At 49.6% G+C, this 17298-nt stretch overlaps 1 protein-coding gene across 1 annotated transcript; it reads left to right on the top strand.

The window, feature by feature from the left end:
* Positions 1-1110: 1110 nt before the first annotated feature.
* On the top strand, positions 1111-15309 carry NCR2 (natural cytotoxicity triggering receptor 2). The gene is given in 5 exon segments (XM_061197441.1): positions 1111-1220; positions 3604-3655; positions 7203-7550; positions 15162-15203; positions 15205-15309. Coding segments are annotated over 5 exon segments (657 nt in total).
* The last annotated feature ends 1989 nt before the right edge of the window (positions 15310-17298 follow it).

The following is a 17298-nucleotide window of genomic DNA, read 5'->3' as shown; positions in this document are numbered from 1 at the left end:
GGGTCCCTGGGGGAGGACCCTCTCCCAGAGCTGGTGGGAAGAGCGAGGCAGGGGCTGGGGGAGGCCAGGGCAGAGAGAGAAGCCCGAGACTGAGTTCCCCCCAAAGGCAGGGAGAGCTCAGGGGGCTCCTGTGGAGAGACAGCACAGGCACATGTCCCAAAGGCCCAGCTCCTTTTGATCTTACCTCAGACCCAGGGCTGAAACAACCAGAATGTCCAGTCTGCAGGAGACCCTAGGCCGTAGGGCCTCACCCAGACCCCGACTGTGCCCACACGGGATAGCCAGCTCCAGAGGGGTTTGAGGTTGTGTCTGAGCCAGCGTGTGGACACCCAGTGGGCCCCCAGTATAGCTTCTACCTTTTGGGCCAGGACACCCAAGGATGGAGGTGCCAGCCTGAATCTGGGGACTGGGGACCCAACTGCCCACAGTCAGTATGGGAGGGAGCAGGGAGCTGGTGGGATCTGGGGTAAGGGAGGCTGGGGAAGGGGTACATGGCTTTATGTCCCCGGACGCCCCAGGAAGGCCTCTTCCCTCAGCAAAGAGCTCACCTGGGGACTCCAGCAGGTGGATTTTCTTGTACAGAATGGTGCCACCTTTGGAACCCTTGGTTGCACACTGGTAGCTTCCTGAATCCTTCTCTTTGAGCTCAGCCATGGTGACATTAGTGAAGCCAGAGCTAGGGTCATCCCGGATCGTGTAGCGAGAGTCCTGGGCCAATGTCCTGGGCTTGGAAGTGGAGACTAACCAGATGCACTTAGATGCTTTTTTCCTACGCCAGATTTTGGCTTTATACAAATGTTCTATTTTGTTTGAGTACCTGCAGCTCTTGGAGAGTCTCTGCCCCACCAGCTTCCTCCGAATCCACTACCCCTCTAGTCTCTGTCTCCAGGAACCTGAAGAAATAAGCCCTCAGGTCAGGCTGAGTGATGGGACATCCCCTCACCCCAAACCTGACCCCACATGGCCCTCGGGCGCCAGCACTTCACCTGCTCACCTATTCCCTCCACCCCATCACACCTGTCCTTACCTCCTTTTGCCCCTTCAACTGTCTCCTCGCCCGCGGCCAGGAGCACCAGCAGGACCAGCAGCAGGTGTGAGGCTTCCGGGGCCATGGTGCCGTCACCCTGGGCTGGGCTGTGTAGAGTGGAGTACGGGGTGATGCTGCCCAGATGCCCCAGCACATCAAGGGGCAAGATTGAGAAAGGAAAGGCCTTGACTGAGTGAGTGTGAGGTCTGCAGGGCGGGTTCTGTGGGCAGCAGGGAGAGTGGGAGCCCCCCCAGGGGATCTCCAGCTGCTGAGAGCATCTCTGCCCTGCAGGGGCCTCAGCCCTGCCCAGCCTGGCAGCCCAGGCACTGTGGCTGCTTCTTGGGTCCCACTGCCCACCCCACCCCCGACCCAAGCACGTACTTCCTCTCCCCTCTCTGTGCTCCTTCTTTCCCTATCCCTGGCTTTCCTTGCACCCTCAATACCCCAGAAAAAGGACAGGTTCAAGGCTGCTTGGGGCTCAGGGGGCCTGACCAGCCCCTACCCTCCTCTGGTTCCCAGGGAGAGCAGAGAGCTCACGGCCTGGAGGGTGTGTGGTTGAAATGACGCAGGTGCACCTCCCTCCCTGGCTATCTCTGCTCCTGAGAATGGGTCTCGTGCCGATTTTCAGATAGCGTGAGCTTGGATTCGTTATAATAAACAGCAAACATGTAAAGCATTCCCAGGCCATCCACCCCCCCACCCCCGCCACCAACCAACTGCCCTACTTACCACCACTATAACCCACCCCAAGGTGTATGGCACAATATTAAATACCAAAATACCAATGACTATATAATTTAATTGTTAATAGTCTATTTGATGGGTAGGTTTGTGAGCAGCAGGCAAAGGCACTATATAGTGTTGGATACAAATTACATTTCCCTTCTACACTGTAGTGGGCACGACTGTGATGTCATTAAACATGAAACAATGTGTTAAAGCTACTAAGGATTTTACCTAAATTGGACCCGGTTGGTTGTGCCCCCAGGCACCTGGCAGAACTAAACACTGGGAAGCCCAGGACCCCCCCACTCCATCCGTCTATCCCATTGGAGAACAGCCGAGACACAACTGCAGGCACTCCACGTCTTGGGATTCATGGGCAACTGGAACGTTCTCACTTGCACACACTTGTACTTTCAATATAGTGGGTTTTCAAATTGAACAAAACATAATATTTTGCAAGTTGATAGAGTGAATATTTGAGTACCAAGAACAGGAAAAAAAAAAAAGAAAAGAAAAAGAAAGTGTTTTCCTTTCTCCCCCACCCCCAGTAAAAGAACCTTGAATTTATCTTTATGGCAATGTGTCCCCACCGAAGGCTAAGTTCTGCAGCCTCCTTTGAAACTGGGTGTGCTCTTGTGACTAAGATCTGGCAATAATTTGTAAACAGAAGTGTCTTCTGTGCTTTCCATAACACCCTGTGGAAACCTTCCTGATATAATCTCTTTTCTCTTATCTTTTTTTCCTCTATGCTGCTGCCTAGCATGAACATGTGATGGCTGGAGCCCTAGCAGCCATATAGGGCTATGTGGTAACTTTGGGAATAGATGTCCCACATGGTCGAGCAATAAGATGGAAGGATTCTGGAGCTGGCGTTCTGGAGCTAACTTGCTAGGCTTGGATTCCCTCTCTCTAATCTTTTTTTTTGAGAGAGAGAGATAAACTGTGTTGCCTAACATTATTATTATTATTATTATCATCATTATTATTATTTGTTACTCTCAGGTGAACCTATGATGAATTGATAAAACTGCTATGGTATTTCAGTCAGCTATTGCTACAATAATGCTACATAACAAACTACCCCAAAACTCAGGGCTTGAGACGACTTTTATTTATTCTTCCTCATGCATCTGTGAGTCGGCTTAGGGTCAGCTATTCTAAGCTGGGTTCGGCTGTGCTCTGCTCAGAGTGGCATGTAAGATTAATAAAAGTAACAGCGAAATATAGAAACCCTAAATGGTGTTTATCTACTGCAGGAATGCTGCAACCTTTTCCTATACACGTCTGGCTTTATATGAACAGCTTCACTGCTTAGGAGAGCAAAATGGGCTCCTTTAATTGAAATCAAGATACAAGTTTAACTCATAGATTGAGAGCTCCAGAATGCTTATACACTCTCATCCCCCAAAACACGTGACTAATGGGACCAAGTATACTAAATAGACACTCTAATCATTCAATAGCAACAGAAGTTTTGAAACTGGACTGTACACTATGATATATGAGTGATTGGGGCTGATTGAGCTAGAACCTGGATGTCTTGTCTCACATTCTAAAACAATCAATCAAACCTGTATATACATCATTCCTTTATTGCTTCTATTCACTCTGCCCCCAAGTCCTGCAGATGTGTCCAGGTCAGATCCTTGGATTTCCCACCTCCTCCTCCCTGGGTCCTCATCAAAGATAGTGAGAGCCACCTGTCCTGCAGGCAGCCTTACTCCCTTCCTCAAGAACTACCGTGGCTCCCAAGTGCTTCCCCCATGAAGCCCAGGCTTCCCAGCCTGCTCCTGTGGCTCTGCCATGATCAGGGCCCATCCGACCCACCCACACTGAGCTCCCACCTCGAGGCCCATCTGCGGGCAGGTGCTGGAGAGCACAGGCTGTGAGGGTGACAGTTGGGTACGTGAGCCTGGCACACATTCCATCAGTTTCCTCACTGGTAACCATGGGACTTCCGAGGTCCACCTTACAGAACTCTCAGAAGAATGGAAGGGCTGATGAATATTAACTGCCAGAATATGGAAGACACTGAGCCAATGCTGAGCTAAGCTAGTGGGTGTGGGCTCAGGTCCACCTGGAGTGAAATCAGAGCTGTCCCTGATCAGCACCATCTGTGTTGATCAAGGAGGGGGGGTGGGGAGAAAGGAACCTAGATCCACTCAGCCTCAGTGTCCTGGGCTGCTGAGGTCCCCTGCAGGGTCCCCAGAGCAGGGAGCACAGGTAGGAAGCCCCAAAGGGAGGTAAGTGGGTAACCCAAATGGATGGGAGAAAAGGCAGAATATGCCCATTTTAAAGACAGAGAAACTGAGCTCTAACCTGTGCCCAGACCCGTTCTGGGAGATAGGTAGGGATGAACTCCCTGGGAACATGATATCGGCTCTCCCAGAAATCTCTCCAGGCTCCTGCGTGGGGAACAGTGAGGTTGGGAGGAGAAGGTGTGAACTCCTGAGTTCCCTTCTCAGAAGGTGGACAGAGGGTCCAAGGCCCCCAAGCCCCACACCCTCTGACAGGACTTCTGGCTGTATCTTGCCCTGATAGTGTGAGAGTGGCTCCTTGCCCCCATCTCCTGAGGACACTTCTGAAGGAGCCCCAAATCCCACACAGTGACATGCCAGCCCCTTCTGCAGAAGTTCAAACTGTGCCGGGGGCTGTTGTGAGCCCCTGGGAGGGGGGCCAGCCCCACCTTAAGCCCAGGCTCCCCTCCCTCCAGCTCCCATACCTGGGGCTCCAGATCCCAGCTGCCAGAGGAGGGCCAGGATTCAGACTGTTCCAGCAGAGTCCTTCCCTGGGGTGCCCAAGCCCCCCACTCTCTGCGGAGGGTGCTCACCCCACTCACACTGGTGGGGAGGCCACTGTGCAGAGAAAGAGCAGATCCCACCCTCAGAGAACTTCCTGTTTTGGGGAGCAAGGACCCACACTGACACAGCAGAAAACAGCTCAGAGCCGATCGCAGGCTGGGGGAACACAGAGATAGGAGAACCTGGGCAAAGAGTGATCTCGGGGCTGCGGAAGGAGATGGCCCTGCCCAGCGGTCACAGTGGCCAGACAAGGGGAAAATCGGAGTGGGAAAGAGTTGCTTCACACCCTGACACACCTTCATGCCAACCAGAGCCCCCTTCCTCCCCTCAGGAGGGTACCTCCTCCGTGTGGTGTGTAATTAGGTTCATAGAGGGGGTTCGATGCATGTGCCATGTGATTATATTTCCTGTCCTGTCTGTGGGCCCGACTTCAGCTGAAAGTCAGGTCTGGCCGGAAGTCAGGTGGCCTGGTCTGGTTACATCACTACCTTACCATCCGACTTTGAGCAGATCACTGGTGTTTCTGCGCCTCCTATGTGAGAAAGAAAAGCAATACCTTCTTCACGAACCTATTGTGGGAATTAAGAGAGAGGGCCCAGGAACACGACTTGGAAACTAACATTGTGCAAGAGGGTGTTTGGCGCTGTTCCCAGGGTTTCTCCTAGCTCTAAAGCTCCATCCTGCTTTCCCACCTGTGGACCTCGGGCACTCACAGCCAATGTCCCTATTGTGTCCTCCTTTTGTCTGTCCCGTTGCCCTTGGTCTCTGCTCACTCCTACTGTAAGGAAGAGGCCACTGCACCGAGGCGGAGTGGGGAGCAGGGGAGCACGAGTCAGGGGTCCAAGGCAAAGCAGTGGACTTAGAATCAAGTCCTCTTGATAGACAGGTTCAAATTCCCACATCCGTCATTAACTCTGTACCAAGAGCTCCCACCGCAGGTGTTAGGCTGCAGAGCCCCCAGTGGCCACAACTGGAATTACACATCCATACAGCACAGGTCCGTGGTCCTTATCAATCTCTCTCTCTCTCTCTCTTTCTCTCTCTCTCTCTGTCTCTCTCGTCTCTTTCTCTTTCTTTGTAAATTGCATCTTTTTAAAATTAAATCTTAGGGAATTCTCTGGTGGGCCAGTGGTTAGGACTCCGCGCTTTCACTGCCGAGGGCCCGAGTTCAATCCCTGATCCGGGAACTAAGATCCCACAAGCCATGCAGTGCAGCCAAATAAATAAATAAATAAAATTCAATCTTAAAAGTGCTAATGGGGCTTCCTTGGTGGCGCAGTGGTTAAGAATCTGCCTGCCAATGCAGGGGACATGGGTTCGAGCCCTGGCCTGGGAGGATCCCACATGCCGCGGAGCAACTGAGCCCGTGCGCTACAACTGCTGAGCCTGAGCTCTAGAGCCCACAAGCCACAACTACTGAAGCCTGCGCGCCTAGAGCCCGTGCTCCACAGCGAGAAGCCACGACAATGAGAATCCCGCGCACCGCAACGAAGAGTAGCCCCCACTCACCACAACTAAAGAAAGCTTGTGCACAGCAACGAAGACCCAACACAGCCAAAAATAAAATAAAGAAATAAATTAAAAAAAAAAAAAAAAAAGTGCTAACATTTGTTAAAGAAAAGGATGTTAGGGTCTTTCATCTGTTTATGTATTAATTACACCAATGTTTCTCTAGTGTCCCCAGGTGGACAGTTGAGGGTGCAGAGGTGATACCAGGTCCCCTGGCTCCTGTGTTCCCCCCTCTCCGTACCCATGACAACTGATCCATCCCTCCCACCAGCCCCTCTGAGGACCCCTGATCTCTTTACTCCCAGCTCCCCTCTCCTGCTCCTTCGCCAGGGACGCTCCTACACTTTCTTTCTGGAATTCAATCTCTGCCTCCCCTCTCCCTTCCCCTCCAGCACCCATAAAACCTTCTCGACCCACCAGGCAGGCCCGGCCAGGCATGAAGATTCTGACCACCCTGGGGGCCTATGGAGCTGACGTCTCTTAGTCCTCTAAGTGCCCCTGAGCCCATCACCCACCTTCAGCATGACTCCCCAGAGAGGAGGGCAGAGCCTGGGCCAAGCAGTGCACAGAGAGAGGAAGACGAGAAAAAGGGGACAGCCCATCTCCTGACCGCAGTTTCCTCCAGGCCTTCTCAGCTCCTCCCCCAGGGGCAGGTCATGGTGGGGAAGGGGCAGGTGGGCACAGATGAGAGGAGCAGCCTCTACAGAGACCGGGGGCTGCGTGTCGAGCGGGGCTGCATCCTTCAGGTCCAGAGTCACAGCTGCAGCTGGAGGGCCCCACTTCCCTCTGCCCGAAGAATCTAGCCCCCCAGTTCTCCCACTCCCCAGCCCAGGCCTGGCCTTTCTCGTTGTGTCCATCTCAGAGGTGCTGGAAGAGCCAAGCAGGATCGGGCCCAGCTTCCAGTTCCCCAGAGCCCCCCGCCATGTCCCCTCCCACTGGCACACTGGAAAAGGGCCACGTGGCCTGGAGAGCATGACTGCTGCTGCTGCCGCTGCCGTTCCCAGGTGAGGAGGGAGGGGACAAGCTCGGGGAAGAGAGGAGAGGCTGCCAAGAATGTGGTTCTGTGGCCAGGGCGCTGGGGGTAGGTGGTGCGGCCCTGACGGGCAGCCTTTTCTCCAGGCTTCTGGGCTCTCTCAAAGGCTCAGCACCTTCAAAAAGTGGCAGGGCAGACCCTCTCGGTGAGGTGCCAGTACCCGCCCAAGGCCAGGACCTACGAGCAGAAAGGCTGGTGTAAGGAGGTGTCCGCGCTCAAGTGCACCAGGCTGATCGCAAGCTTCGGCCCCCGCGTGCTGGCTCAGGCCTCTCGGTTCTCAATCTGGGACAACCCGGGCTCTGGCTTCTTCACTGTCACCATGACTGGTCTGAGGGAGGAAGACTCAGGGCACTACTGGTGTCGAATCTACCATGCTTCCAGCCGCTCTGTCTCCAGGTTTATGCGGTTCTATCTGCTGGTGTCTCCAGCTGAGCCCCTTTCCTGGGGTCCCCTGGTTCCCTTTTGGTGCCTCCTGGTTGCCTAGTCATGGAAGCGAGGCTGCCCTCCTCCCCCGAGCCTGGTCTCCTGGGGAGGCTGTTGGGAACACGTGCCCAGGGGGACTCGCATGTGTGCGCACGCGCACACACACACACACCCACACACACACACATGCACCCACTTCACACGCTGTCCCCATGATTTACAAGCCTCCCCAAAGATGCTCAAACAGAGCCAAACATTCATCTTTATATAATTCACAATTTTTACCATGTTGGTAAGCACACTGTTCAGTTCTGCTGATGTTTTTTTCATAGCAAGACTTTTCTTTTTAATAAATTTATTTTTTAAATTTATTTTCTTATTTATTTTTGGCTGCATTGGGTCTTTGCTTCTGCGTGTGGGCTTTGTCTAGTGAGGCAGTATGTATACAGCCCTCTATGAACCAGGAAGCCCTCCTCTGACACGGAATCTCCCTGTGCTTTGATCTTGGACTTCCTGGCCTCCAGAACTGCAAGAAGTAAATGTTTGTTTTTTAAGCCACCCAGACTATGGTATTTTGTTATAGCAGCCCAAACAGACTAAGACAAGCATGGTTTCATTTTTCTCTCTTTGACATCTCAGTTTCTCCAAAAAGGACTCTTTTAACTGTCCTCCCTGGGGTATTGGCCTGGATGCCAGGGTTCTAGGCACCAAACATAGCAAAGCAAAGGTGCCTCACCGCCCAGGGACTGTTTTCACTTACTTAGCCCCCCTGTTGTAACACACTCTCCTCTCAGTCGTGCCTGGTGTCTTGAGCGGAACATCTCTGAGGTTCACCCTCATCAGAGACTAACCTCAAGTTCTCTGCAGGAAGGTGAATGAGAGGAAAGAGAGGATGTGGGCAGCTAACCCACCCTCAGTCTCACGGGAAGCTAGGAGCCAAGTGGCTTCTTATGCAGGCTTTCAACCTCGTCTCGGGTTTCCAGACCCCACTTCTTATTCCGCCTTCTGAGATACGCGTGCTTCCACTTTGTAAGGCTTTTTGCTGTTCTAAGGTAAAAATAAATGCTTCTTAAGGTCTTCTCTGGTCCATTAAGTCATCCAATTATTACCCAGCTTCAAAACGTTTATGGAGTTCTCTCTCTTTTTTTTTTTATAAACTTATTTATTTGTTTGTTTGTTTTATTTTTGGCTGCGTTGGGTCTTCGTTGCTGTGCGTGGGCTTTCTCTAGCTGCGGTGAGCAGGGGCTACTCTCCGTTGCGGTGCGCGGGCTTCTCATTGCGGTGGCTTCTCTTGTTGCAGAGCACGGGCTCTAGGCGTGCAGGCTTCAGTAGTTGTGGCATGTGGGCTCGGTAGTGTCGCTTGCGGGCTCTAGAGTGCAGGCTCAGTAGTTGTGGCGCACGGGCTTAGTTGCTCCGCGGCATGCGGGATCTTCCCGGGCCAGGGCTTGAACCCATGTACCCTGCATTGGCAGGTGGATTCTTAAACAATGCGCCACCAGGGAAGCCCCGGAGTTCTCTCTTTATCTCTCTTTATCCTTGAGGATGGATTCATACAATCTTTACCAGTTTACTGCCACTTTTCTCACAGTTTCCACACCTTCTTAGAAGGAGTAGAGAGGGACCCCAGGTTTTTCATCAGTCCACCCCACCCATCGCCCACCAACCACCGCCAAGGGCAGGAGTGAGTGAGAGCCCAGATCTCCACTTGCTCCTGTGAAGGCTTCTGGCTCCACCCCCCACAGCCATCGCTGAGACCCCCAGACCAGCCTCTTCACACCTTTATCTCTCTTCTCTCCTCCAGTAAGGACAAGATGCCCAGGGTTCCCTGGTCCTCCCGCATCACCCAGAATCACATCTCCATAAGGCCTTACAAATCCATTAAATTAACCCCATTTCCCAATCTCCCCAAATCCATAAATCTTCTCCCTCTGCTCTGAAACATCGAGTCATCAGCACAAGCTCTTATATCCTCAGCTTCTGTGGATGTGCCTCTCCCCTGGGAACACTGCTGTCTCCATAGTTCTCCCAATTGCTGGCTTTCTGCTCCCCTTCGCCTCCTGATTCTAGGCCAGAAGGCAGACTTGGGGTCCTCTTTGCTCCTCATTGCCACTTCCTATCTTCCTAGCCTCCTTACACCAGCCACACAGTGGGATTTCCCGCCCGTCAGGCTGGACTGTAGGCCACCTGTCACTGCCGCAGATCCTATGCAATCAGGAAGACTCACTCCCCTTTCCTCTTTGTTGGTCTTAACCCTGGGCTCACTGTCACTCACGCTGCTCCTGCTAATCCGTGGTGAGCCTGGGCCGTCCTTCCAAATCCCTGCCTCTCAGTTCTTTGACCTCGTCTCCCGCAATGGTCTTGTCCTCTTCCCTGCCTCAGCCACCCATTCAGATGGTCAGCAAGCATAGCAGCTCCCCGTCCTGGGACAGCTCATTTCTGAGATACACACATTCCAACCAGCGCCTGTCTCCCTAGCTCAGTCCTGTTAGCCTGATCACAGTACCCCTTCCTCACCACGGGATCGTGATCCACTAGCCCTGCCACCTTATCCCTCTCCCTCACCCCACTCATGCTTTCCCTCCCCCTTGGATCCCATGATCCAGCCATATAATCACGCTTTAGCACACAGTCTCAATTTCTTTGTCTGTCTCCCCTCTCACTGAACACCCCTAGCAAAACTCCAACCCTGGTTGAATCCAGCTTCCCACTTACTCTGTCCTGCATCCTTTCCCAAAGCTGAATGGGGCTGGAAAACCCAATCTATCACACTGAAACATCTCACTGTGAACTGTGGTCTCCAGGGTAGACCTCTAGTTCCCACCATCCCCTGGCCCCCCAAACCCCGCTGCCCATCCCTCTCCTCACGCTCAGCTGGTGCCCGTGTCTCCTGCCTCACTGAAAACAGTGCAACCCTGAGAAAGAAATGTCCATTCGGTCCAACCGCACCTGTCAATCACCCCACCTCTGTACCCACCACACACACTCTCTTCTTCCCGTCACTCTCCTGCTCGCACCTCAGGCTGACTTCTCTGTGTCAGCCCCAAATCCCCTCTTCTCTTGTCTACGGGAGAAAATTACTCTAGAGGTTCTCCCGTCTCCTGCATCATCTTTTTCTCCCTCTCTCACATGTCGTAACAATCAGAATACAATAGGCTCTCATTAGTTGTCTATTTTATACCTAGTAGTGAGAGCACAGGGAATTCTACTCAATGCTCTGTGGTGATCTAAATGGGAAGGAAACCTAAAAAAGAGTGGATATATGTATACGTATAACTGATTCACTTTGCTGTGCAGCAGAAACTAACACAACATTGTAAAGCAACTATACTCCAATTTAAAGAAAAAAAGAATACGACGGGCTACGACACAGTAAAAACCTTCTCTGGGCCCCATGGCACCTCCAGTTACTGCCCCACATTCTATTGCCCTTCACAGCAAAACCCCCCAAAAGGGCTGCATACACTCTCAGCCTCCAGTATTGCTCTTTCTGTTCTCTCTTGAGCCCACACCAATTTGTTTGTACCACTCGCTGAAACATCTTGTCACAGTCTCCAATGACTTCCACACTGCTGAATCCAGTGGCCAGTACTCAGACATCATCATATTGGAAAGACGAGCAGCAGTGGGTATGGCTCACCTCTCCTTCCTTCTTGAAATGCTTTCTTCTCGTGGCTTCCAGTGAAAAGGAAAGGAAAGGATAGGAAAGGAAAGCAAAGCAAAGCAAAGCATAGCAAAGCAAAGCAAAGCAAAAAGGAAAGCAAAGGAAAGGAAAGGAAAGACTCGTGGTTTTCCTCCTAACTCATTTGATGCTGCATAATAAGTTGCCCCCAAATTCAGAAGCTTAAAACAATAAATGACGTATGTATTATCTCACGGAGTGCTCTGGAGGAGTCTGGAATTTGGGAATATCTTAATTGGGTGTTCCCGGTTCAGAATCTCTCCTGTGGTTGCAGTCAAGGTGTCAACAAGAGCTACAGTCACCTGAAAGCTTGGCAGTGCCCGGAGGACCTCTTCCGGGGCGGCTCACCCACATGATAGCTGGAACAAGGTCTCGGCTCCTTGCCCAGAGTGGCTGATCCCAGAGAAGGTGAAGAGGAAGTCACGGTGCCTTTTACAGCCTAGTCTCTGCAGTCACACACCACTACCTCTGCTGTATTCTATTCATCAGAAGCTGGTCCCTGGGTCCAGCTCACACTCAAAGGGAGAGGGGTTCGGCTAGGTATATCAAAGAATTTGTGGACATGTTCTAAAACTACCAAAGTACATACTCTGGCCACAAATTATTTACATTTCTCCCACATGCAAAATATGCTCATCTACTCGAAAGGCCTCCAAAAGTTTCATCCCTTTATGGCATCAGCATGAGGTCCAGGAAATTGTCATTTGAATCCAGCCCAGGTGTGGATGAGGCTCCTCAGGTACAGTTCTCGACATGCAGACCTGTGAACTAGAGAGACAAGTTATCAGACACACACCCAACAGACAAAGGTGGTACCGGCATGGGATAACCCTAATAGACGTACCTGTTCAAAAGAGCAGGAAATAAGGGCTAAAAGGAGTCACGGATCCATAGAAAAGCTAAAATTCAGCTTGGCAAATGTTGGCTATTCCTTGATGAGGACTCTGCCCTGCTCCTACCTGGGATTAATTTCCCATGGCTCTTGGCTCCTCCCTCTGGGTTCTGATTCTGGCCACTTTCCATGAAAGGCAGCCCATGCTTACACTTTCATAGCTTTCTCAGCCTGCTTCCTGCCTCTCTTTGGGGGATACAAAGGCCTTTTTATTTTATTTTATTTTTATTTATTTATTTTTATTTTTTTTAACATCTTTATTGGAGTATAATTGCTTTGCAATGGTGTGTTAGTTTCTGCTTTATAACATAGTGAATTAGCTATACATTTACATATATCCCCATATCTCCTCTCTCTTGTGCCTCCCTCCCACCCTCCCTATCCCACCCCTCTAGATGGTCACAAAGCACAAGCTGATCTCCCTGTGCTATGCGGCTGTTTCCCACTAGCTATCTGTTTTACATTTGGTAGTGTATATATGTCCATGCCACTCTCTCACTTCATCCCAGCTTACCCTTCCCCCTCCCCACGTCCTCAAGTCCATTCTGTACATCTGCATCTTTACTCCTGTCCTGCCCCTAGGTTCTTCATAACCATTATTTTTTTTTTAGATTCCATATATATGTGTTAGCATATGGTATTTGTTTTTCTCTTTCTGACTTACTTCACTCTGTATGACAGACTCTAGGTCCTTCCACCTCACTACAAATAACTCAATTTCGTTTCTTTTTATGGCTGAGTAATATTCCATTGTATATATGTGCCACATCTTCTTTATCCATTCATCTGTCAATGGACACTTAGGTTGTTTCCATGTCCTGGCTATTGTAAATAGAGCTGCAATGAACATTGTGGTACATGACTCTTCTTGAATTATGGTTTTCTCAGGGTATATGCCCAGTAGTGGGATTGCTGGGTCGTATGGTAGTTCTATTTTTAGTTTTTTAAGGAACCTCCATACTGTTCTCCATAGTGGCTGTATCAATTTACATTCCCACCAACAGTGCAAGAGGGTTCCCTTTTCTCCACACCCTCTCCAGCATTTATTGTTTGTAGATTTTTTGATGATGGCCATTCTGACTGGTGTGAGGTGATACCTCATTGTAGTTTTGATTTGCATTTCTCTAATGATTAGTGACGTTGAGCATCCTTTCATGTGTTTGTTGGCAATCTGTATATCTTCACAAAGGCCTTTTTAAATGTTATGCTCCCTCGTGCCTTTCAGTCCAAGCTGGCAGTGTTCTGTGAATGTCATTCTCTTAAAAAAAAAAAAAAAAAAAAAAGTGTGGGTCTCCTGTGTATCTTACTGGGATTCACTCAGACAAAAGCCACCCCCGTAAATCTCTTCAAGATAAGATCTCTTCTGTACCTTGGGCTTCTGCTGCTGAGGAATAGTGCTTTTCTTTCTTTTTTTAATTGAACTATAGTTGATGAACAATATTATATAAGTTACAGGTGTACAATATAGTGATTCACAATATTTAAAGGTTATACTCCATTTATAGTTATTATAAAATATTGGCTATATTCCCTATGTTGTGCAATATCCTTGTAGCTTATTTTGTACAGAATAATTTGTACCTCTTACTCGCCTACCCCTATGTTGCCCCTCCTCCCTTCCCTCTCCCCTCTGGTAACCACTAGTTTGTTCTCTATATCTGTGACTTTGCTTTTTTGTCATATTCACTGGTTTGTTGTGTTTTTCAGATTCCACATATAAGTGATGTTATACAGTATTTGTCTTTCTCTGTCTGACTTACTTCACTTAGCATAATGCCCTCCAAGTCCATCCATGTTGCAAATGGTAAAATTCATTCTTTTTTATGGCTGAGTAGTATCCCATTGTATGTATGTGTATATATATGTATATATCTGTCCATTTGTTGATGGACACTTAGGTTGCTTCCATATCTTGGCAATTCTAAATACTGCTGCTATGAACATTGGGGTGCATGTATCTTTTCGAATTAGTGTTTTTGTTTTTTTCAGATATATACCCAGGAGTGGAATTGCTGGGTCATATGGCAGTTTTATTTTTAGTTTTTTAGAAACCTCCATACTGTCTTTAAGCTTCTTAGAAGACCTCATGTTTGATTGAAAGAATCTGTGAGGCACATGCCCTTAAACTCATTAAGGGCCTTTGGTCTGAGGCACTATCTTTGATCTTTCTGAGGTCTTCACAGAGGATTTTACAATCATACCCTTGGTTTCATCTTTAGACCATATTTTCCTGAGAGTGCTCTGGATTTGATTTTAGCAACATTTACTGTCTGGAGAGGCTGAGAATTTTCAAAGCCATCAAGTCCCAGCTCCCTTCACATTTAATAGCCCTGCCTGTAGTTTCTCTCTCTCCTCTCACATTTCATAATAAGCCACAAGAAAAACGAGGCAGCGCCCTCATCACTTTGCCTGGAGATCTCAGCTACAACACCCAGTTCATTAGGTACATTTTCCACTTTCCACATTACTGCAGGTGGCAGTGCTGCCAAACTTTTCGCCACCACATGACAGGGACCCCTTTCCTCCTCACCTACTGGCTAAGTGAACCTGGTCTACGTTCTTATGGTCTCTACCTCCAATCTCCTCATTGCTTAAGAACAGAACTGAAAATATCCACATTGCCAAGCTATTTGGATTACTAAGTAGGATCATCTCTTCATGAAGCATCAGAACAAATGCGGAGCTTTAGAGGGAGTGAGGTATAGTAGAGAGAGGACTGGCCTGTGACACAGCAGAGACAAAAGAGCTGATCTCAGCGGGAGGGACAGATAATGTGTGGGCAGACGGTGAACTTGCAGACCTACAGGAAGTCAGCTCCTCTTCTCTGTGGATAGCAGAGGGGACACAGGAAAGAATCCTGGTGAGGAACTGACCAACCTGGGCCCAAAGCACACGCATCCTCACTGATACCCCTTTCTGGTCAGCAGCAGCCAGGGGCAGCCTTCCTCCTCGCCAGGAGGCTGGGACCACCAACCTGATATACGATTGGATGGGGACGGGGTTGCCTCTGCGTCTGTGTGCCATTCTGCAGCAGACCATGACCCCCTCCTGGCTTCCTGTTTTGACTGCAGGGGGAGCCGCAATGGAAAATCCTGATGGAACTCAGGAGTCTCGGACGCCAATAAAACCACCTGCCACTTTCAGCAGCAGGTCATTGACCTTCTCTGGACCTGTTTCCTCACCCGTAGGGAGATGCATATTACCTCCACACTGTTGTGAGGATTAAGATAAACGGTGCAAATGAACAAGCCTTGTAGATTATAAAATTATGTGAATATATATTTTTTCCTACATTTCCTTCAAGCTCTAAAACTCTGCCCTGTATTCCCACCTTTGATCTCTAGGGGGCCACCTTCTCCACTTTGCCCTCTGTTTTTCCATCATCACCCTTTCAGATCTTCAGTTCTCTTGTGGGCCAACCGGAAGCCTGGGAGCCCCTTGGGTGCTGTTGGAAGCAGGGAAGGGCTCTGCACATAAGCCCAGTGAGTGGAGGGGTCCAGGGTGAACAATGCTTGGAACCAAGACCTGGGTTAGTTTCTCCCTGTGTGGGCTTGGGTAGGTCACTGCCCCTCTCTGAATCTCTGTTTCTTTCTCTAGAAAATGGAGGGGATGAAGATGAGTCAGAATAGCCATGATTTCACATGAGCTCTGTTAAAAACAAGACAACAGACCCAAAATGGAGTCACTTATGCTAAGCCCCACATCACCAAACCAAAACTTAATCTACGGTTTCAGCTCTCCCAGAAATGAAATCTTAAGCCAGTCAGTCAGGAATCACCTGATCACCCCTAGTTAAGCTATCTGCCTGATAGACCCCTGCCATCCCCTAAAGGAAAGCAACTTTGCAATAACCAACCTGCTTTTTTGCCAGTATAACTTCCTTGTTTCCACTCCCCTATAAAAGTCTTTCATTTTATGAAAAGCTCAGAGCTCTTCTTTATCTGCTAGATTAGATGCTGCCCAATTCAAATTTGTTTTTGTTCAAATAAACTCTTAAACATTGTAATATGTCTCTTTTTTTCTTTTAACAGTTTCCTGGAGAGGGTACATAGTCCCAGGAAGGTGCCAAAACCCCCATTCCATCGACACTCACCTCTAAGAGTCTGGCAATATGCTGGTGTCCTTGGGCTCCCAGGTTTGGGGTCTTTTCCTCAGAAACCCCAGTCTTCCACTTCCTCGTTCCAGTTCTCTGCCTTCTTTCTGGGCTCCTCTGGGGACCACGTTCTGCTCCAGGTCCAAGGCAGGGGATTCTGGAGAAGCCAGAGGTCTCAGGCAGATGGGTTCCCGCTCAAAGTTAAAGTGCTGAGTTTACTGGGGAAATCTGAATATGGACTAGTGAACGCAGGCTATTAAGAAATGATTTTTAATTGCATTGGCTGTGATAATATTAATTTCCTATGTAGCAAGAAGCTCTTTTTTTAGAGATGCCTACTGAATTATTTAAAGGTGAAATGTCAGGATCTCTGCAATTTATTTTTAAATACTTCCTCATAAAAAATACAGTGAGTTAAAAATAAAGAAACGGAGTGGCATATCTGGGCCCTGAGCTCTGATGACAGTGCCAACGGCAGGCACATCGTGCTCCTCTCTGGAAATAAGACAAATGGTCCCCCCTTCCTGTGGGGAGGTTACAAAAAGGCGCCTCTCTGGGCCTGCTGATTAGAAAACTGCATCCCCTTCTTAGGGGGTTACTCAGGCAGCACCTCGTGGGATTCCAGCCTCGTCTGTGCCCCCTGGACAGGCCCGATGACTGGCACAGCTGGGGAGTCCCACCTGGTATCAACAGATGATGACAGCAAATGCAGCCACCATCACAGCCACAGTCCTAGCAACGTGCCCCATTTCAGTGAAGCCCTGAACTCGGCACTGGTCGGCTGCCGTCTGCAATGGCCACACCTCGAATTGCACCTACCGCACTAGGTTTTTTGGTTTTTTTCTCTTTTCTTTGTAAATTACATAGAAACACCAATGTTTTCCTGATTCTAAAAATCCTCAGGTTCATTAAAGGAAAGGAGGTTAGATTCTTTCGTCTACTTATTTTTTCAAGCAGCATTTCCCCAACCTCATGTCCTCTGGCGGGGGAGCTGAGGTTCAGTGGTACCCCCAGCACCCAGGCTGCCTCTCCCCTCCTCCCAGCCTTCCTCCTGAGCCAGCCCCAGCTCCCCTGGGGACCCCTGCTCAGCACGCCTCCCTCTTTTGCTCCCAGCT

Source organism: Eubalaena glacialis, chromosome 7 (genome assembly GCF_028564815.1).
Source record: "Eubalaena glacialis isolate mEubGla1 chromosome 7, mEubGla1.1.hap2.+ XY, whole genome shotgun sequence".
NCBI classification, from domain to species: domain Eukaryota; kingdom Metazoa; phylum Chordata; class Mammalia; order Artiodactyla; family Balaenidae; genus Eubalaena; species Eubalaena glacialis.
The sequence above is the reverse complement of the archived record's forward strand: the minus strand, read 5'-3'. Positions and strand labels throughout refer to the sequence as shown.